General features: G+C 45.1%; 1 protein-coding gene across 1 annotated transcript in view; it reads right to left on the bottom strand.

The window, feature by feature from the left end:
* The window catches only part of EXOC4 (exocyst complex component 4), a 479,192-nt gene that overhangs the window by 404,047 nt on the left and 51,490 nt on the right, over window positions 1-23,655 (bottom strand). The window contains exons 4-7 of the mRNA XM_054084687.1: window positions 22,513-22,697; window positions 19,195-19,304; window positions 9,152-9,395; window positions 2,499-2,676 (exon numbers count right to left, since the gene is read on the bottom strand). Coding sequence (XP_053940662.1) covers window positions 2,499-2,676; window positions 9,152-9,395; window positions 19,195-19,304; window positions 22,513-22,697 — 717 coding nt within the window. The remainder of the gene's footprint in view (window positions 1-2,498; window positions 2,677-9,151; window positions 9,396-19,194; window positions 19,305-22,512; window positions 22,698-23,655) is intronic.

Below are 23,655 nucleotides of genomic sequence, written 5' to 3'. Positions count from 1 at the left end.
GACTCTCACCATGAAGAATTTCTTCCTAATGTCTAATCTAAATCTTCCCCCTTCTAATTTAAAGCCGTTCCCCCAGCCGATCCTCCCCAGCTTTCCTGTAGCCCCTTCAGCTACTAGAAGATTGTTCTAGGGTCTTCTCAGAGCATTCTCTTCTCCAGATGAAACAACCATAACTCTCTAAGCCTGTCCTCCTAGCAAAGGTGCTCCAGCCTTCAGATCATCTTTGTGGCCTCCTCTGGAACCATTCCAACAGTTCCACATTCTTCGTCTGCTGGAGATTCCAGAACTGGACACAGGACTCCAGAGCTGTTGGACCTGTGCTAAGCAAAAACCACCTTGTTTTCACATGAGCAGATACCTTGAAGTGCTGCTCCATACAGTAGCTCACACTGATGAAAGCTGCAGTTAGAATCATAGAATCACAGAATCACTAGGTTGGAAAAGACCTACTAGGTCATCGAGTCCAACCATTCCTAACACTCCCTAAACCATGCCCCTCAGCACCTCATCCACCCATCCCTTAAACACCTCCAGGGAAGGTGACTCAACCACCTCCCTGGGCAGCCTCTGCCAGTGCCCGATGACTCTCTCCGTGATATCCAGCCTGAACCTCCCCTGGCAGAGCTTCAGGCCACTCCCCCTTGTCCTGTTCCCTGTCACTTGGGAGAAGAGGCCAGCTCCCTCTTCAGGTAGTTGTAGAGAGCAACAAGGTCTCCCCTCAGCCTCCTCTTCTCCAGGCTAAACAACCCCAGCTCTCTCAGCCGCTCCTCATAAGACTTGTTCTCCAGCCCCTTCACCAGCTTCGTTGCTCTTCTCTGGACATGCTCCAGAGCCTCAACATCCTTCTTGTGGTGAGGGGCCCAGAACTGAACACAGCATTCCAAGTGCAATCTCATCAGTGCCGAGTACAGAGGGAGAATAACCTCCCTGGACCTGTGGGTCACGCTGTTTCTGATACAAGCCAAGATGCCATTGGCCGCCTTGGCCCCCTGGGCACACTGCTGGCTCATGTTCAGTCGCTGTCAACCAACACCCTCAGGTCCTTCTCCTCTAGGCAGCTTTCTAGCCAGACTTCTCCTAGTCTGTAGCACTGCATAGGGTTCTTATGCCCCAAATGCAGGACCCGGCATTTGGCCTTGTTAAACCTCATCCCATTGGTCTCAGCCCAGCGGTCCAGGCTGTTAAGATCCCTTTGCAGACTCTCCCTACCCTCCATCAGATCCACGCTTCCACCCAGCTTAGTGTCATCCGCAAACTTGCTGAGGGTGCACTCAATGCCTTCACCCAGGTCATTGAAAAAGGCATTGAACAGGGCTGTACCCAGTACCGAGCCCTGAGGAACCCCACTTGTAACTGGATAAACCCAGGATAAACCCTTACCAGAATAAACCCTTCCCTTTCCTTCGCTGCAGTGCACCCCCTCTCACTTACTCCTGTGCCAACACTGAAACAGTTCAAGGACCTGAGCAAGCAGAAAACGCAGCCAGCAGAGAATACTTGGCCAAATAAAGTCCATGAAATTAGATCACTGTTCAGAAAATGAGCAACACTGCCAGAGCAAGAAAAGCATCCTGGGTTATGGAAGAGGAAGAAATGGCATCACAGCACAGCTGCCTTAGATCTGCATGGACTCACATGGAGTTGAATCCTCAATATCCTTTCCATGAGGATATCGTGGGGTAAAAGAGGCCCTGCAGAGGGATCTGGATAAACTGGAGAGCTGGTCTATCACCAATCGCACAAAATTTAACACCAGCAAGTGCTGGATTTTGCACCTGGGACACAGCATCCAACCCAAACCACTCTATTATTCTACAATCATAAATCTTGCCAACTCTTATAAATAATTTGAGGCTCATTTCTTTGACCTCCTCTACCTAACACAGGTGAGGTGGACGCCTGTGTGCTTTATATAAAGGCAATTCCAACATAAATAAGTAGAAAACTCTAATGTGCACGTGATGGCCTCACAGCAAGAAGGAGAGAACAGACGTGTGACAGATGACGGCTCTGCTGCTTGTGAGAGTCTCAGACAGTAAGGTGACAGGCACGGTACCAGAATAAAGCCTAAGCAAGGTACAGCTTTAATGCGCTACAGTTAAGAATTAGAATCAAACCAGAATGCCCTGAAAACATGCTGGCAGCAAGTGTCTCAGTTGACTATAACCAAGCTGCGATGACAAGAGAAGACAAGTGATTAGAGCTGTGACACTTTCTAAGGCAGGCATGACATGGTAACACAGAACAAAAATGTCACTGTTTGAAAGCTTCTGATAAATCACCTGATAGGCAAAAGGAATCAACCTTTCCATACACCGTAAGGATGAATTCACAGGAATTTTTTTGCTGATACTGAAGCTCTCTAGAGTTTAAGTCTATTATAAATGTGGCCACTTACCAAAACCCAAGATAAATTCCAGCACAGCTGTCTCAACACGTATCCTCTGGTTATAAAACCTGTTCCGAGCCAAAAACGTGCCCACCTGAAGGATTCTTACCTGCAAGACGTCTTGGATCTTGACCCACACATCGACCATGTCGTAGAGCTTGATGTCACCATCATACTGGCTACAAGGAGAGGCCACTGTTTGCTGAAGGTGCCCAAGGACAACAGAGTGAGCAGCAGCCACGGCGTTGAACTTGTCAAAGAGGAGCTCTAGCAGTTCCAGCAGTAACCTGTAAACCAACAAGACAATACCAATCAATTTCTAGAGGACAACACAGGCACACAGTCATGCAGCAGGCCAGGAGTCAGAAGACTTTGACTTCATACATCCTGTTTTGTGACAGACGCTGTGCACAAGCCAGGAAGTCACCTGGCTTCAAACCTTCAGGTGACAGCAGTTCAAGTTTGGCACCTAAATACTTCTGAGGATCATCCTTCTCACTCCTACCTCTACACCAGAGTTCATAGCATCACAGATGGTTTGGGTTGGAAGGGACCTTAAAGACCATTAAGCTCCAACTCCTCTGCGATGAGCAGGAATACCTTCCACTGGATCAGGTCGCTCAAAGCCTCATCCAATCTGGCCTTGAATGCCTCAGGAAAGTTGCACACTTTCACTGAGTTCTACTTAGGATAATAGGACAGACAAATGTATCAGCCTGGAGAACAGAAGCCTTGGGGGAAACCTTACAGCGGCCTTCCAGGACCTGAAGGGGCTACAGGAAAGCCGGGGAGGGACTCCTTAGAAGAGTCTGGCGTGACGGAACAAGGGGGAATGGCTTTAAATTGGAAGGGGGAAGATTTATATCAGACATTAGGAAGAAATTCTTCACCGTGAGGGTGGTGAGGCACTGGCACAGGTTGCACAGAGAAGTCATGGATGTCCCACCCCTGGAGGTATTCAAGGCCAGGCTAGACGGGGCCTTGAGCAGCCTGGTCCGGTGGGAGGTATCCCTGCCCATGGCAGGGGTTTGGAACTGGATGATCTTTGAGGTCCCTTCCAACCCAAACCCTTCTATGATTCTATGATTAGCAACTGCACAGTGACTACACCTCACTACTATGATATTAGAGACCATTTTAAGTTTCAGATGGAGCTGCAGACAGGGAAGGACACTGTCTGCTTTCCCCTCAGAAGAAAGCAAGAATCTCAAGTCAAGATAAATGCCCTTACTCTTAAAAACAGAATACAAGATATTAATTTTGAATTATGAAATTAGTAGGTTGGCAGGTTTTAAGCAACATGAAAGATCAGAAACCAAAAACATGAAGCCTCACCAACTGTGCCAGTTATCAACATTTTACTACTGTATGGGAGGTGCTACAGCTACAAGCTCATCTAAATGTCCTACATCTCACCTGCTCCTATGGCTTCCTTACTGCCCAATTATTGTAATTAATTTACGTTTGCAAAGTCCTAAATACTCTGTGGTAAGGTAATGACTCATCAGTTTTGTTTTATCTGAAAAAAAAAGAAGGATTCTGATCAAGTACACTGCCGTGTAATGAGCAAATCAAGTACACACGTAACCCCAACAAAATGTGACGATAACACTTCCTAAATCCATATGGTAGGCACTTCCTAGCTCTGACAGACAGGCTCCATCACACTGATCTGCAGCAGCTCAGGAGTCACCACATGCTTCCTGTATCTTCCCATCAGGAGCTGCTACTCCGGAGCAGGACAGATCTGCAGCAGAACTGGAGTTGCACCCACTCCTTTACCACCACACTTCAGTCTTCTCTGTTAGTTAGCAACTACTAATGAGGGGGGTGTTCATGGCTCACCCACTTCATTTCAGAGTGCTGAATACCCACAAACATCCACTTCCATTGGATATTTAAGCTACGAGAGTTAGAATTGTAGAATGATTTGGGTTGGAAGGCACTTTAAAGGCCATCCAGTTCCACTCCTCTGCCATGGACAGGAACACATCCCACTGGACCACACTGCTTAAGGCCCCATCCAACCTGGCCTTGAACATCTCCAGGGATGGGGTGTCCATGACTTCTCTGGGCAACCTGTGGCAGTGTCTCACCACCACACTCATTGTGAAGAATTTCTTCTTAATGACTAATCTAAATCTTCCCCCTTCTAATTTAAAGCCGTTAAATACATGGCTTTAAATAACATTATACCAAAGAGAATTATTGGTTCTAAATTGCAGTGTCTTGCTACTCTCATGTTACACATTGATAGACATGAAACCTCCACAATCCATGTTCCTCAGTGTTGCAAACTACGCACCATTACATTGCATTTTCCATTCTCAACCACGATGGGAAAACCAGTTGATGTAATCTTTCTGGATTTCAGCAAGGCCTTTGATGCTCCTCACAAGATCCTCCTAAACCAAACGCCCTGCATCCGGCTGGATCAACACATAATGCAGTAGGAGAACAATTGGCTAATGGGTTGGGCTCAAAGGGTCATTGTGAATGCTCTTACATCGGGCTGGCGATCGGTCCCTAGAGGGTTCCACAGGGATCCATCTTAGGAACAGGACTCTTTAATATCTTCAAAATTACCTGGATACAGGACTTGAATGTTTACTGACCAAGTCTGCTGATGACAAGAAACTGGGGGGAGCTGCTGACACTCTTGAGGGCAAAGAGACCCTGCAGAGGGATCTACACAGATTGGAGAGCTGAACAATCGCCAACCACACGAAGTTTAACAAGGGCAAATGCTGGGTTTGGCACCTGGGACGCAGCAACCCTGGCTGTCCACACAGATTGGGGAGCAAGAGGCTGGAGAGCCGCCCTTCAGAAAGGGATCTAGGGGTTCTGGCCAACAACAAGTTGACCACGAGCCAACAGTGAGCCCTGGCAGCCAAGACAGCCAACCATGTCCTGGGGTGCATCCAGCACGGCACTACCATACCGTCGAGGGAGGGGATTGTCCCACTCTGCTCCACAGTGGTGTGGCCCCACCTCGAGGACTGGGTACAGTTTTGGGTGCCACAGGATACAAAGGATCTAAAGCTGATGGCGAGAGGCCAGAGGAGGCCACAAAGTTGGTGAAGGGTGTAGAGAGGAAGTCATATGAGGAGCAGTTGAAGTCACTTGGTCTGTTCAGCCTAGAGAAGAGCAGACTGGGGGGAGATCTCACAACAGTTTATTGCTTCCTCAGAAGGGACAGAGTAGGAGCAGGCGCTGATCTTCTCTCTCTGGTGACCAATGATAGGACCCAAGGGAATGGCAGGAAGATGTGCCAAGGGAGGGTTAGGTTGGACATTAGGAAAAGGTTCTTCACCAGGGAGTAGTGGAGCACTGAAAGAGCTCCCCAGGGAAGCAGTCGCAGTGCCAAGCCTGGCAATATACCAGAAGCATTTGGACAATGCATCAGACACATATTTCCACATCTCCCTGTTTTCAAATTATCCTCATTTTCTTTTCTCTACAAGTCTTTTGAATTGGTCAGGTCATTTTTGAAACAAGGTGACCCAAAGGAGACACAGACACAGTCCGTGTCAGACAGCAAACGAGACAAAACAGCATAAAAGAATATGGCCTAGATTTTATGCATATGGGGTTGCAGCACCGAGTGACCTAAGCAGAACACGAACAGAGAGTGACAGGAGAACAGCTGAGGCAATTTGTCAAGGCAATCTCATAACCCCTTAATCGAGAAATAGGGGAAATATGTTGAGAGACAGTGACATAAACCCGGAAGCGAGTCCTATTGTCCGGGCGCTAACGGAGACTGAATTGATACAAAGTGACTGCTGACAGCGGAACGAGGTCGCTAATGACTATTCATGTGTTTTAGCAGCAGTAACGTCCTTCACCTGGTCAGGGTGTTGGCATGTATATAATTCCCGTGTTTATTTTGAAGCGTGGAGATGAAGTTCAAAGCCAGAAGTGTGTTATAAACATGTAAGGAGAAGTGAATTGAACTCAGTCAATAGGATTTAGTAGAACTGTCAATGCACTTCCTCTTCCTGGGACAATTTTCAACCAAAAGTCAAGCTATGGCAACATATCCGACCAAAGTCATGTCACATAAATCGGAACCTCAACCAGGCACGTGTCCAGATTCTTCTTCTTCTTCATTTAACAACCTGGTGACTGGAAGAATCGTAGAATCACAGAATCATTCGGTTAAAAAAGACATTCGAGATCATCGAGTCAAACTGCACCTGTCCACTACCAAACCAGATCCCTGAGCACCTCATCTACCCATCTTTTAATTACCTCTCGGGATGGGGACTCCCCCACCTCCCTGGGCAGCCTCTGCCAGCCCATGAGGACCCTTACTGTGAAGAAATTTTTCCTGATGTCTAATTTGAAACTCCCCTGACGCAACTTGAGGCCATTTCCTCTTGTCCTTTTGCCTATCACTTGGCAGAAGAGACCAACACCCACCTCGCTACAACCTCCTTTCAGGGAGTTCTAGACGGTGATGAGGTCTCCCCTCAGCCTCCTTTCATAACACTTGTTCTACAGGCCCTTCACCAGCTTCGTTCCCTTTCTCTGGACATGCTCTAGCCCCTCAACGTCTTTCTCAAGAAGGGCAACACTGTGCCAGTTATTAAAAAGCGTAGAAAAGAGGACTCTGGGAACTACTGACGTCTCAGCCTCACCTCTGTGATTGGGGAGTCCATGGAACAGATCCTCCTAGAAGCCATTCTAAAGCACATGAAGGACAGGGAGGTGATTCAAGACAGCCAGCATGGGTTCACGAAGGGGAAGTCCTGCCTTACCAGCCTAGTGGCTTTCTATGATGGGGTGACCGCTGATGTCCTGCTATGAGGACAGGCTGAGAGAGTTGGGGTTGTTCAGCCTGGAGAAGAGAAGGTTCTGGGGAGACTTTAGAGTGGCCTTCCAGTACCTGAAGGGGTTACAGGAAAGCTGGGGAGGGATTTTTTTTCAAGGGCCTGTAGTGATAGGGCAGATTTATGTAATTAAAATATGATCTGCTCCAATTTCTCCATATCACTGGACAACCAAGCAGCTATATAACCCTCTAGACTGATTCATAAAAAGAATCGAGCGTATGCTTTGCTCCCTCTTGGCATCATAAACTAAAATTCTGCCTTCTGACCCACCCAAGAAGATTGTAATTTCGCCAAGTTATCAGCACCAGAATTTTACTCATTCTTTAAAACACCATTATTTCCACAGCAAAGATAATGATACAAACTCAAAAAGGCTTTATCAAACTAAAGTTTTTCTTGGGAGTAATTTTCAACTACAAATATTACATTTAATGAAAACATGCATAACATCATAGAATGGTTTGGGTTAAAATGGATCTTAAAGCCCATCCAGTTGCAACCCCCCTGACATGGTCAAGGACACCTTCCACTGGACCAGGTTGCTCAAAGCCACCTCCAACCTGGCCTTGAACACCTCCAGGGATGGGGCAGCCACGACGTCTCTGGGCAACCTGGCCCAGTGCCTCAGCACTCAGAGACCTCATCTAAATCTCTCCTCTTTCTGCCTAAAACCATTTTGTGTTCATTTTTCTTTTCCATCATTAATTCCCTTTGGACAGCAATCGTAACAATACGCAGTATCACAAATGAAAATTTCAGCTATAAATGATAGCTACCAATTAAGGAGTCTTCTTTTCCAAAGAACAATCCTAGTGCATCCTGAAGAACACCAGAAACAGCTTTCAGTTCCTTCCACACCTTGCTATTAATGTAAATGGGGCTGCAAACCAATTAGAAGCTAGGCCATATATACCGATATAATTAGTTCCATGTAGGATTTCAAAGTTTTGCACCTGCATCAACTTAATTGGACTCTACTACACTTGGAATAAATTGAGCTGAATATTCCCTTTTCAAGTCATATTACACAGGAACTTAAACGTTCCTTTGGCATCAGCATCAGCACCAACTCATGATTCAGGGCAACAAAGAAGATGTATTCGTGTTGGCACTAAGTGTTTTTTACCCCATGCAATCTGAGACAGCAACACAATTCAAGCTATTGCAAAGCCACTTAAAATGAAAGGTTAAGTTAAAAGAAAAATAAAATCAAATACTCAACATAATGCACCTCTTGGTAGTTAAATAATGCTGTCTTCGACTCTGCTTCCATCCTCAAATCAGCATTTCAAACATCTGCTTAGCCAAAAGATTCTCTTCTAGGGCCAAGTACAGAAGGAAGCATCTCCCTTAGTTGAGAAGCAACAATGAATTTGTGAATCCCTTTCTGAACACATCTAAATTCCCAAGCCTTTCAGGTGGTCAAGGAAGGAAGAGACACAGGCATTTCTAAAAATTTCACCATTTGAGATCTCTGCCACTGCAAAAATATTATTATCATTCCTTCCAATTGAAATTAGCAGATATGATGCCTTCTCCAGACTCCTTTTTGCAGCAATCAACCACAGAACCATCATAAAAACATAGAATGGTTTGGGTTGAAAGGGACCTTAAAGATCATACAGTTCCAACCCCCCTGCCATGGGCAGAGACCTCCCACTGGAGCAGGTTGCTCAAAGCCTCATCCAACCTGGCCTTGAATGCCTCCAGGGACGGGCCATTCACAACTTCTCTGAACGCCCTGTGACAGTGCCTCAGCACTCTCAAGGGACAACATTTCTTCTTGATACCTCATCTCAATCTCCTCTCTTTCAGCTTAAAACCATTCTGCCACATCCTATCCCTATGCCCCCTGACAAACAGCGCCTCCGCAGCTTTCCCAGAGGCCTCATTAATCAAGGTTCAGTGGTTGAAGTATATTTACCTGGGTTGATTTTCCTGGGACAGATTCTCCCCTCTCTGGTAACCATTGTCTGCCACCTGGGTTGTGGACCGCTTCACAATCTGCTTGAGTTCTTGTTCTAAGCGGTCCTGGATGGCTTTCACTGTTTCAGGGATCTTCTTCAGCTTGGCCAACCCTTTGATGAGTATTCCCATGAAGACAGTGCTGTTCTCCTCTGGATCCAGTTCCGTATCTTCTTTAATTTCCAGAAGGCTTGTTTCTCGCACTAGAACAAATTTAAAAAATCAACATTGGAACTACTAAAAAATTCACCTGGAGTCCTGTGTCCAGTTCTGGAATCCCCAAAATAAGAAGGATATACAACTGTTGGAACGGGTCCAGACAAGGCCATGAAGATGATCCAAAGGCTGGAGCACCTCTGCTATGAGGACAGGCTGAGAGAGTTGGGGTTGTTCAGCCTGGAGGAGGCTCCAGGGAGAGCTTACAGCAGCCTTCCAGTACCTGAAGGGGCTACAAGAAGGCTGGGGAGGGGCTCTTTATCAGGAGAGTGCTGGGATAAGACAAGGGGGAATGATTTTAAATTGGTCCATGAAGATTTAGACTTGACATTGAGAAGAAATTCTTCACAACGAGGGTGGTGAGACACAGGCAATGGTTGTCCAGGGAAGTTGTGGCTGCCCCATCCCTGGAGGTGTTCAAGGCCAGGTTCAACAGGGCCTTGAGCAGCCTGGTCCAGTGTGAGGTGTTTCTGTCCATGGCAGAGGGGTTGGGACTGGATGGTCTTTTAGGTCCCTTCAAACCAAAAACATTCTATGATATTGTGGATTCACTCCTCCTGAAGGAACAGGAATTGTACAGGGAGAAAGTCTGTTGCTAAGAGACAAGGAAGAGAAAAGCACTAGGTACAATGCTTGTCTTAAGTATGTTCATTAAGCACCATTTCTTAATTTATGGATAACATCAGCCACAACAAAAGCACATTTCTGATAAAGACTGGGTGAAGCATTTAATAAATATACTCAAACACTTATGCAAACTAAGTGTCTGCAACTAAAACATCTAGGAAGAACTAAATCAGGCAGCTTGCTAACAGTCGGAGTGGAACTACATGGACAACAAGGACAAACGGCACTGAAGGCCACAGCTGAAGCTGTACCATCCACCCTACCATAGCCTTCCAGAGAAATTTAAACCTAACAGTTGTTTCATCGTATCAGTACTGAGCTCTGATGAGGGTTGGTGGATGACAATTACTCCTGCAGTTTCCAATGATCAACAGATTTTTTTCCTGAAATCAAACTTCTCCAAGAGCCGAAATAAATGCCACAATATCCATGAGAAGGACTTCAATGACATGGCAGAAATGGAAAATGGTACGCTGCACGTCACACAGCCCTGTTGCTACCTAAAGCTTGGACACTGAACAGAAAAGCATCAGCATCACCTAAGTTAGCACAAGATCAAGGAAACATTTCCCAAGGAGCACATAAAGTGCCGCTTTGTAGCGAGCATCACAACAAATAGATAAGGATTGTTTACAAGAAAGCTGGGGAGGGATTTTTACAAGGGCTTGTAGTGACAGGACAAAAGGGAATGGCTTTAAATTGGAAGGCAGAAGACTTAGATTAGACATTAGGAAGAAATTCTTCACAATGAGGGTGCTAAGACACCAGAACCGGTTGCCCAGGGAAGTTGTGGCTGCCCCATTCCTGCAGGTGTTCAAGACTAGTCTGGACAAGGCCTTGAGCAGCCTGGTTGCCATAGGCAAGGACATCTCCCACTGGATCACGCTGCTCAAGTCCCCATTCAACCTGGCCTTGAAAACTTCCAGGGATGGGACATCCATGACTACCCTGGGCAACCTGTTCCAGTGCCTCACCACCCTCATCATGAAGAATGTCTTCCTAATGTCTCATCTAAATCTTCGCCTTTCCAATTTAAAGCCATTCTCCCTCATCTTATCACTCCAGCCCCTTGGAAAAAGTCCCTCCCCAGCCTTCTCATAGGCCTCCTTCAATTACTGGAAGACCCCTCTAAGGTCTCCCCAGAGTCTTCCTTTCTCCAGTCTGAACAAGCCCAACTCTTTCAGCCTGTCCTCATAGCAGAGGTGCTCCAGCCCTCAGATTATCTTTGTGGCCTTCCCTGGACTCATTCCAACAGTTTCATATCCTTCTTCCGTTTGGTATTTCAGAACTGGATACAGGACTCCAGGTGGGGTCTCATGAGAGCAGACAGGGAGAATCTCCTCCCTCCACATGCTGGACATGCTGAATGAATAAGATCAGGTTTTAGAACATTGGGGGATCAAGTGGTGCTTGTTTACTCTCTCACACACTTTTTTTATGAATTTAAAATCTATATAAACTCGTAATTTGGGCAAGTTATGGGGTTAGCTTAGATAGACACACAGAATGCATTGATTTAAAACAAAACCAAAAGTTAATACAGGAGATGCTTCAAACACACATAAGCAATAATATCAATTACAACTCAATAACCAGATGTACACATATTTCTATTCAAAGCTCTCCTCTACTGCACACCTTTCAACCTACGATCACTTTGTGTGCTGTGTACAGGGCCTACACACTCCATTAAAGCTCCTTGTTCTTCACAGAATCATAGAATCGCTTGGTTGGAAAAGACCTTTGAAATCATCAAGCCCAACCATACCTGCCCACTACTAAATCATAATCATGAGCACCTCATCTCCCCATCTTCTAAACACCTCCAGGGATGGGGACTCCACCACCTCCCTGGGCAGCCTCTGCCAGGGCCTGAGAACCCTTTTGGTGAAGAATGTTTTCCTAATGTCCAATCTGAACCTCCCCTGGTGCAACTTGAGGCCGTTCCCTGTTGTCCCTCTTTCCTCTCAGAAAGCCACAGCATGCCGGCACAACAACAGAAAATCAGCTCTTTGAAAGAGTAGCTGTGGGAAAGACAACACTGGAAATGCTACAGGAAAAAAGGTTTAAAATACCCAAAGTATTTTGTTGCTCTGAGTTTAATGCGAAGATTTCCAGCCCTAAACACCCTTTTAGAGGACAGGTCCCCATCATCACGCTGCAGCCTCTTTTTAAAGCAGGCTGTAAATTAGTCTTAATATCACACAATGAAAAGCTGAAAGGCAGGAAATGCTGCTGGATCCAAATGCGAGGACAGCATTTAAGGGAACTAAAGGCAGCAATCTTGCTGAGACCTCTGCAGCACACGAAGATGAACACTCTTCCATTTTCGAAAGAGCAAACCAATTTTGAACACCCTCAAATAGCCAGGACATTGATTTACATCTCTTACAAACAACAGCCAAGTCCAATAGTTCAATATCTACCAGCAACACACTGGTATAGAAGTTCTGTTAGATCTGGTCTTTTGATAAAAGATGTTTCCTGCACATTCTGCCTATTAAACACGTATCCAGGGTAGCTTGGGGGGCCCATTTATCTCTGACATCTGACAAGATCCCAACCCCAGGTAACTGAGGAGATTCTTTTCTTGCCTCCTCCCCACTTCAATCATCCCCTTCTGCCATTTCATATCATCAAGAGATTATTTGAAAACAAAGCTCTGGCCCAGGAATTGGCTCCTCCTGCCCCCCACCTCTTCCAAAAAGGCATCAAAGCAGACAGAAATTTAAACGGATGTTCACCTTGACAATTCCAATCCCACCCTGCATGCAGAAGAGCTCCATGGGTGCAGGAAAATGTCCCTATGGATGAATCTTGGAATTGAAACCTCTGTACTTACTATTAAATGAAAAGTATTACTAATAACTTTGCCATTGCACATAGAAGAGAATCACTTGGTTGGAAAAGACCTTTGAGATCATAGAGTCCAATTGTACCTGTCCACTACTAAACCATATCTCTGAGCATCTCACCTACCCATCTTTTAAACACCTGCAGGGATGGTGACTCCACCCCCTCCTTGGGCAGCCTCTGCCAGGGCCTGAGAACCCTTTCGGTGAACAAATCTTTCCTGATGCCCAATCTGAACCTCCTGGTGCAACTTGAGGCCATTCCCTCTAATACTATGGGCATCACGTAAGAGAAGAGACGAACACCCTCCTCGCTACAACCTCCTTTCAGGGAGTTGTAAACAGCGATAAGGTCTCCCGTCAGCCTCATTTCCTCCAGGATAAACAACCACAGCTCCCTCAGATGCCTCTCATAAGACTTATTCTCCAGAGCTTTCACCAGCTTCATTCCTCTTCTCTGGACACACTCCAGCCTCTCAATGTCCTTCTTGCAGCGACAGACCCAAAACTAAACACAGGATTCGAGGTGTGGCCTCACCAATGCTGAGTCCAGGGGCACAATCACTGCCCTGGCCCTCCTGGCCACACTGTTTCTGACACAGGCCAAGATGCCATTGGCCTTCTTGGCCACCTGGACCACTGCTGGCTCATGTTCAGCCACTGTCAAGCAACATCTCCAGGTTCTTCTCTGCCAGGCAGCTTTCCAGCCACTCTTCCCCAAGCCTAGATTGCTGCACGGGATTGTTGTGTCCCAAGTGCAGGACCTTACACCTCATTTACCTTGTTGAAACTCATCCCGTTGGTCTCAGCCCATGGATTCAGCCTGTTCAGATCCCTCTGCAGAGCCTCCCTACCCTCCAGGAGATCAACACTTCCTCCCAGCCTGGTGTCATCAGTGAATTTACCAAGCATACATTCAATCCTCTCATCCAGATCTTTGATAAAGATATTGAACAGGACTGGACCCAACACTGAGCCCTGGAGACACCACCTGACCAGCCTCCAACTGGATTTAACTCCACTGACCACCACTCTTCAGACCTGGCAAATTTATTATGCTATGGATATTTGCAACTATTCCTTTTATAAATCATTCTAAATTGTGGGTCTGCTGTTCATATTTCATTTGATTAACCTCTTCCTCTTTGTGATTCATCAAACAGAAAAGAAAAGAAGCAGGGAAAAAAATCTTATTTTAATTAAAACCAGCTTTGTTTTAATTACAAAATAACACAGGTAGAAAACACCAAAGACTTCCATAGGATTTCTTCAGTAATACCAAGAAGTGCATTTCCCTACCCGCTGGCAGAGAGTAATGAGTGAAATGCGATGCCAGTGAATAAATATTTTCAATTATTACAGTTGCCCTTCTCCAAACTAACGCTGCCTTTAAAATTCAACTTGCAGGTTTATCGCATAGGAATTCCCCTGGGTGAAGCCATGCTGACTACTCCTGATGATGTTCTTGTTCTAAAGATCTCTGAAAACTGCTTACGAAGCAGAACATTTCATCACTGAATTGAGGCATCTGAAAACCCACAACCCAGTGTTCAAGCACTCAAAAATTGACACACAGTTTAAATCACTACAAAGTTGAATCATCTGCATCACTGATTCATCACCTCCTTAGTTAGAAAGGTAGAAACTTCTCTGAGGGCTTCCTGAAGATGCCCTATAAAAACGTCTGTTCCGATTGATGATACCCTCGTTTGTACAGTCCTGCTATTTCACAAGAAAGAAAAGCCAACACTCATAACCCATTTAAGCAAAGCAGCTAAAGAAAAGACTCTTGGGTCTTGTTTCTCATTCCAATGAATGATCAACATTCGCTGCTGCTGCTCATTAAAGATTTTGTTAGCTGTGTGCTTTTATGGGCAACTAGTTAAATTTAATGTACTATTTACCACAATTTACATTCTTTCGAATCATAACCTTTCTTCTTTCAATCATTCTAGAGAAAAGGATGCAAATTCATACTGCCCCACGCAGGGGATAAAGATTGGAAGGGGCATGATCAGCAAATTTCTGGTGTTGAATCCTTCTTCCAGCTCATGGAGACAACAACCCACAAGTTACTTCAAACCAACCAACAGTTACTTTAGAAATAGGTCTTGTTAAAATTTTGGTCATTTTCTTCTCAGCCTTACTACCAATCCCAGAAGAAAATGGTCCCAGAGATCAATGACCACTGCCTCAAGGCAAGTTTCCTCTTTCTAAAACTGCTGTTCATGCAGTTCCATCTATAGTTTTAAGGATGCTGGTCTTTCAAAACCAGAGGCATATTAATTTGACAAAGCCACTCTATCAAATCCACTGTAATAACATTTCATTCTGAGAAAACTGTACAAAGACACACAGTAAATAACGTGACACCCCCCCTCCAATACAAACGAGCATAAAAACTGAGCCTGCAAATAAAACAAGTGCACAGTAGTCAAAAATCTTAGACTGGGACCAAGTAAAAGACCAACTAATGACTTTACATAGGATTTAGGATAGTAACCTCAAGAGCTTCAACAAGGCCAAGTGCAAGGTCCTACACGTGAGTCGCAGCAATCCACGGTTTCAATAGAGGCTGGGGGATGATGTGATTGAGAGCAGCCCAGAGGAGAAAGACTTAAGGGTGCTGGTGGATGAGAAGCCCAACATGAGCCAAGCAATGTGTGCTCACAGCCCAGAAGGCCAACCATGTCCTGGGCTGCATTGAAAGAAGCATGGCCAGTGGGGTGATGGAGGGGATTCTCCCTCTCTACTCTGCTCTCATGAGACCTCACCTGTAGTCCTGTGTTCAGCTCTGGAGTCTTTATCACAGGAGGGACACGGAACTGTTGGCCACAAAAATGATCAGAGGACTGGAGCAACTCTACTACGAGGATAGGCTGAGACAGCTGGGGTTGTTCAGCCTGGAGAAGAAAAGGCTGTGGGGAAGCCTTAGAGTGACCTTCCAGCACCTGAAAGGGCTACAAGAAAGCTAGGGAGAGACTTTTCACAAGGACCTGGAGTGACAGGATGAAAAGAATGGCTTTAAATTGGAAAGGGAAAGAATTATATTAGACATTAGGAAGAAACTCTTCATGCTGAGGGTAGTGAGGCACTGGCACAGGTTGCCCAAAGAAGTTGTGGATGTGTTTGGGTCGGAAGGGACCTCAAAGCCCATCCAGTTCAAACCCCGCTGCCATTGCTTTGTTGAAATTCATGAGCTTTGCACAGGCCCAACCACAGTGATTGGACTTTGAAGCTCCATTCTGCTGACAGCTGTGAAGTCTGGGTCACTGAAGTATTCCATCTCTGATCTGTTCAGCACGGCATACGTAAATCTTATCGATAAAGATATTCATTGCCACCACCTCAGCTCAGCATCTGCTGGGTTTTTAAGAAGTAATCTCAGGAAGTTATCAAGACAGGGCGCTCTTGGGTTTGCTGTGCTCTGGGTGAGTCTATTTTATAGTTCCAGGAAGAGCGTGGCAACGCGGGAACCTGCATAAATACCCTTCAGAGTACACAAAGTTCAAGCAGAGAAATATAATTTAAAAGTGAATTTATTTCTCTGAACTGGCATGAAGGGAAAACGTTACCAGTGAACTCTGTATCAACAATCCTCAGGTGAACGCTACGGAAGGTTTTGTTTGTTTTAAGTGCGGCAGGAACAGCTTTAATTTCCTTATAAAGATTCTACAGCACAAGGTAACATCTCCTTTGGGAAGCGAATGCAGAAAGGACTCCAAATTTTGGCATCTTTGCTGAGATGGATTGAATGAGTCAGTGCTTTGGAACGACACATATTAATATGCACGGCCACTTTGTTTCATCAAGAAAAAGCCAAAGAATTAAATGACTACAGGCAGAAACAGCTTTCATTATGCATACACATAGGTTTTAAATATTCTGGTAGTTCTGCAGCCCTGGAAAAGGCTACTATTAAATAAAATTATGTGGGAAAAATATACATAAGACTATTGTGCACTTGATGCAAAAATACATGCAGACTTTATGCATATACTATTTCTTATATTATCATGTCCATCTCTCCTAGTCTGAGGGACGCTTGCCCAGCATTTCGCTGAATGATACAGAGTGTTACCAGGAGCCAGTTAAGACATTTTCTGGCATGTTGGGTGTGAAGAGCAAGAACAGATCTGCAGAAATGAGAATTTTTAAGGCAGATTCTCAACTGACCTATACTGATGTACTAGGGTTGAGGATAAAACCATCAGAGCATTTGCTTTCAGGGATTTGGAGTCAAAGGAGCAATGCCATTAGAGGCCACTGCTGTGGTTTTTACCTGTTGTTTGCAGCCCAGAACCTTAATTCAAATATGATAGGAAATAACTCTTCATTGTGGCATGTTAGGATTAGTGATTTTAAACACCAATGAGTAAATGCGAAACTCGACATGAGCCGGCAATGTGCACTTGCAGCCCAGAAAGCCAACCATATCCTGCGCTGCATCAAAAGAAGCGTGGCCAGCAGGGCGAGGGAGGGGATTCTCCCCTTCGACTCTGCTCTGGTGAGACCCCACCTGGAGTCCTGTGTCCAGTTGTGGAATCCCCAACCGAAGAAGGATATGTAACTGTTGGAATAACTCCATAGTATGCCACGAAAATGATCCAAGGGCTGGAGGACCTCTGCTAGAAGGACAGGCTGAGACATTTGGGATTGTTCAGCCTGGAGAAGAGAAGGCTCTCTTCTCTATGTGAGGGAAAGATAAGAATGATCAAATGGAAGAGTCTAGGAGGTGAGGATGACAAGCAAAACAAGAAACAAGCAGACAAAAGTAAGGGACAAAAGAATTAATAAGGATAAGAAGGGAAAAAAAGATTCTCTGCATTTGAGGAATACTGAAACTGTCAGGTTTTGAAACAAAGGTGAGGACAGATATAGGTCACTTCTGTATTATTCATTTATTAAACAAAGACAACCCCACTTATTAATCTACTGAAACAACCCAAGGAATAATACCCCATCTGTGCAGCACTTTCACAGCCTCGTACAAAAGCACCAAGGAAACTGCATGCTTTGCCCAGCATCTGTTGTAGTAACAGGTACACAAAGATCACCATCAGGTTGTTCCTGTGCACAGACTGACCTTTAGTCAAAGTTCCCACAAGGAAAAGCTTTGACCTCTTGGCTCCAACACAGAAAAAAAACTTCTGCAACACCCACACCTGCCTGCCTGCCTACATTAAATGTAATGACCTCCATGCAAACTGAACCGACTGCAAAGATCTCTTCTGCCCAAGATCACAGAATCACAGAATCATAGAATGGTTTAGGTTGGAAAGGACCTTAAATATCATCCAGTTCTAACCTCTCTGACATGGGCAGGGACACCTCCCTCTGGATCCGGTTGCTCAAAGCCCCATCCAACCTGGCCTTGAACACCTCCAGGGATGAGGCAGCCACGACTTCTCTAAGCAACCTATGCCAGTGCCTCACCACCCTCACAGGAAACCACTTCTTCCTAATAACTCATATCAATCTCCCCTCTTTAAGATTAAAACCGTTCTCCCTTGTCCTGTCCCTGCACTCCTTGATAAAGAGACTCTCCGCAGCCTTCCTACTGGCGCTATTTAAGGACTGGAAGGCTGCTCTAAGGCCTCACCAGAACCTTCTCTTCTCCAGGCTAAAAAAACCCATCTCTCTCAGCCTGAACTCATATGGGAGGTGCTCCAGCTCTTGGATCATCTTCATGGCCTCCTCTGGACTTGTTCTAACAGATCCATGTACTTCCTGTGCTGAGGACTCCTGAGCTGAACACAGGAGTCCAGATGAGGTCTCACCAGAGCAGAGTAGAGGGGCAGAATCCCTTCCCTCACCCTGCCGGCCACACCGCTTTGGATGCAGCCTAGGATACAGCGGGCTTTCTGGGCTGCGAGCACACGTTGCCAGCTCATGTTGAGCTTCTGATCTACCAAAACCCCCAAGTCCTTCTCTTCAGGACTGCTTTCAATTCATTCGTTACCCAGCCAGTTTCTGTGCTTGGGATTGCCCTGAAAATCAAAGATATCAAGAACGTTATCAAGATCAGAATGGGCATAGAAAACCAAGGGGTTTAAATTGAAGCTGATGTGGGAGAGGTGGAAGGAAGTACAGCTTGCCAAGAGGAAATGCAGGTATGGGCAAGTTCTGCCCCTGGACACAGCACTCACTCATTTTATGTAATTGCACAAATCCCTTCCTCACTTTTTGAGTCACGACATCTGCAGGCATCCACAAAGAGGGCATGATAGGCCTATTACTGCTCTTGCAAAACCAGGTGATGACCTACAAGTTAATTTTGCAAGGGATGCACATGGCAAATACTCACCACTGGAGCTTCCAGGAGTACTGAACTGGGAGGTTTCAAGGAACTTTCGAGGTGTAGATAAGTTAGTAACGTCCATAAGAGCTACAGGAGAGGCATCTTTCACAAGGGAACTGTGTGAGAGGAAAGAAATGAAGTAGTTTACTATTATTTACAATCTTCGTTCACAACAAATAACGTATTTATTTCTCAAATGTGTAGGCCTAAGCAATAGAACCATTTTGTTTGGTTGGGAAAGACCTTTGAGATCATCGAGTTCAATCATACCTGTCCACTGCTAAACCACATCCCTGAGCACCTCGTCTACCTATCTTTTCAAGATCTCCACTCAACCATCTCCCTGGGCAGCCCATTCCAATTCCCACTTCTTTTGATTAACATGGAATTGTTAAGATCTTTCCGGAAAACCACATATCAAGGAGAAGAGGTGCTCCCATTTCCACAGCTCCTGTCCACTCTCTAATCTTTCAAGCTTTTCTAGTTCCCTCTAGAAACCTCCAACATTTTTCCTTCTCTCCAAATGCCTGTTCTGTGCACACCTACACATATCCCTCTCCAAACAAATCCTCTTACTCAGAAAGGGAAGACTTCCTACTCGGTCATTTTCATCATAAATTCACACACAGTATTATTCGCAAAAACATATATCAAGCTGACCCAGCTGCACAATGAAAGGCTGGATGTGGCAAGAAAGAAAGGAGGGACACAAAATTGGTGAAGAGTTTAGAGGGGAAATCATATGAGAAGCAGCTGAAGTCACTTGGTCTGTTCAGTCTGAAGAAGAGGAGACTGAGGGGAGACCTCATCACAGTCTAGAGCTTCCTCACAAGGGAGGGAGGAGGAGCAGGTGCTGATGTCTCCTCTCTGGTGATCAATGATAGGAAGGATAGGAATGGCAGGAAGATGTGCCAGGGAGGTTTGGGTTGGATATTAGGAAAAGGTTCTTCACCCACAGGGTGGTGGAGCACTGGAACAGCTCCCCAGAGAAGCAGTCACAGTGCCATGGCAATATTCCAGAAGCATTTGGCCAACACCCTCAAACACATGGTGTGAATGTTGGGGTTTCCGTATGAAAGGATAGGAGTTGGACTCGATGACTTTTGTGGGTCCCTTTCAACTCGACATTCCATGATTCTATGAAACCATTTTTAAGAGACACGAGTACAGAAGGCCCCTACAATGGAACTCAGTATCTTCCTTTAGAGATCAAAATGCTTACAGAAATCCACAAAGACAAGGGCTAAGCTTACTACCCCATGTAAGAAACACCTGTACTCCCTATACAAGTACAATACCAGGCTTACAGGGATTAGCGATGCATTCCAGCTTAGCACTGTTAGATAGAACACACCCAAACCAACACAAGACTTAGAAACATCACTGCATTCTGGTCAACAGCCAGTCTAGGGCAGCACACTAACACAAAGTAATGAGACAGTCCTTGATGCAAGAGTCCATGTTATCAACTATCAGTGATGTGCAACAGGGAATATGAAAAAAAAAACAAGAAACAAGAAAAAGATAAGGGTCCCTTGTTGCAGTCGTACAAAACTGCAGTTAATTAGCAGTCGCACAGGCTCGGTACACCAAAGCTTTGCATCTGTTTTTAATTAACAAGACGTGTAAGGAAGAGCTTGATGACTTGCTAGCAACTCTCCTTCCTAGAAATTCTAACTTCAATCAAACCTTTATTTGATAAACTCATCTAATGTAAGTTACCATGTCTCCTCTTATTTTTGGGAACCATCTTTTATTCCTTCTCTTAATAAAAAACTAATCTATCTTTTCTCTGCATCTTTATCATCCACTGGCTCCCCTTTTGCTCTCCACCCTTGCTCATCACCTCTCCTACTCTACAAAAGTTACAGAATCACAGAATCGCTTGGTTGGAAGAGATCTTTGAGATCATCAAGTCCAACCGTACCTGCCCACTACTAAACACCTCATCTAATTGGCTTTTAAACAGGGATGGCGGCTCCACCATCTCCCTGGGCAGCATCTGCCAGCGCCTGAGAATCCTTTTGGTGAAGAAATTTTCCTGATGTCTAATCTGAACCTCCCCTGGTTCCAAAATCTCCCAATACTGCCTCTCTCTTTTCTACCCACTATCTTTCTTCCTTCCCTCCCAACAACTCTATTGCCCTCAAGCTCAGAACTTGAAAATTCAGGAAAAATGAGCCAAGCACCTGCACTTAAGTTGCATTTCCACTGATCATAGGCACCAAACAGCTAAGTTTCAACATCTTTAAAACACAACACAGTCAAGACACTGCTCAGACACTTCAATACTGCAGCCTCTGGCTATAAACTTGTGGTCAGCTCAAAGCCCTTTAAACCTCAGACACTGGTTAGAAAAGAAGTGCATTTTTTCCTTGTGTTCCTCCCTTTGCCTGCCCTGAGCCTCATACTCATGACATTTGTGGGAACAGTATACACGTCAGGGAAGGAAAAGAACACCAAAAGGAATTGACCACATCATAATCCTGTGGGAAGCAGCAAAAAAAAACCAACAAAATCACTAAGCAAAAGTGAAAGAACAAGAACAGGCTGTTCACAGGCTCGAAGGTGCATCAAGATATCTTGTGTTTTTCTCCTCCACACAGCCACAAGCAGGAGAAATTTGCTTGCTAAAAATGAAAACTTGAGGTGAAAGTCAATGGCACTTCCCCAAGAAAGTTTTACTTAAGACAGAGAAAATGCTGCCCTCTTCCCCTCCAGGTCTGTTGCCCTTGGTTAGCGTCATAAAATCATAGAAGAGTTTGGGTTGGACAGGACCTTAAAGATCACCCAGCTCCAACCCCTCTGGCATGGGGAGGGACACCTCTCACCAGACCAGGCTGCTCAAAGCCTCATCCAACCTGGCTGTGAACACCTCAGGGAAGGGGCAGCCACAGCTTCCCTGAGTGAACTGTGCCAGGGCCTCATCATCTTCACTGTGAAGAATTTCTTCCTAATGTCTAGTCTAAATCTCCCTTCCTGTTCAAAGCCATCCCCCATCGTCCTATCAACCCATGCCCTCATGAAAAGTCCCTTCCCAGCTCTCCTGTAGCCCTCTGAGTACTGGAAGGCTGCTCAAAGGTCTCCTTGAAGCCTTCTCTTCTCCAGGCTGAACAACCCCAACTCTCTCAGTTCACACTCATAGCAGAGCTGCTCCAGTCCTCCGATCATCTTTGTAGCCTCCTCTGGACGTGTTCCCATAGTTCCATATCCTTCTTATGTTGAGGATTCCCAAAGGGCAACCTGGGCTAGTGCCTCCCAACCCTCATCATGAAGAATTCTTCCTAATGTCTAATCTAAACCTTCTAACCACATCAAACCCACCTGATTCTCCCTTTCTCCTTGGTGCGTTGTCCTACACGGCTGGTAGACTTGATGTAAAGATGACGGTGTAATTCATCTATCAGGACTAAGTGCATGTTCATCTTTTTACTGTGGAGCTCCAGCCGCAGATCACTCAATCCTTCCACCTGAAGAAGGGGACCCTCCAAGGAGTCCACCGCTGACACCTGGAAGGAGAACACACACCAAAACTCGCAACAGTCAATATAGTCATCTCTCATGACCCTTCTCTTTGATTAGGAGAGTGTCTGAATACCATGATTATTCCATCCATAAATCCTTTTAAGGCAGAACAAGTTTAAGTAGTATTGCTTTACTTCTACTCCTAAAAGAAAATTCAATATATAAAAAGGCTCCAATACCAAATCAACTCAGATTTAATGAGCGATCTTCAAATATTTGGAGCATATGTATGAAACAAGTTCATTAAATGAAAATCAAAGCACATTTTATCATGAAATAAGAGGATTATCAAGCATAAAAGCATTGGGAAGAGGCCCTGGTGATGATGTTTGTTTGTCTTTATTCTTTCCATCACAGAAATACCAACGAATCATTATTCCTGAGTCTATAAACAGGGAGAAGATGGCTTAAATTTTATTTGCCTAAAGTGACATCATGACATAGCTGGAAAAGCTTAGGAGGCCTCGGCACCTATATAGCTGCTATGTCCTCCAACTCCACCATTTCAATAAACGCAGCCATAGACTCATGAGAGCTATTGCTCAGAAGTACTTTTGAACTCAAAAGTGAAAGGATTTTAGGCTCAAATTCAGGAAGACAACTTCATACAAGCAACAAAGTGACAGCAGAGGGATCTAGAAATGCAGCAACATCAGGGGCCATAGTTAACTCTTCTCTGCTGATGTACTTCAATAGCAATCAGCTGACATCCAGTGGGCACCAGCCTGAGGAACTTCATTCCCATTTACATCCTAAAAGCAAGTGTGGACAAAAGGCACCAGGAATGACAAAATCAGGGCATAAAAGCAACGCTATCAATTCATTCCCCTCCCAGTTTACTTGGCATAGAATTGGTTTACTTGGAAAAGACCTTTGAGATCAATTCCAACTACACCTGTCCCCTACTAAACTGTACTAAACCATTAAGTATTTAAAAGATCA

Source organism: Cuculus canorus, chromosome 1 (assembly GCF_017976375.1).
Source record: "Cuculus canorus isolate bCucCan1 chromosome 1, bCucCan1.pri, whole genome shotgun sequence".
Lineage (NCBI taxonomy): Eukaryota > Metazoa > Chordata > Aves > Cuculiformes > Cuculidae > Cuculus > Cuculus canorus.
Note: the sequence above shows the minus strand (reverse complement) of the source record. Positions and strands in the feature narration are given on the sequence as shown.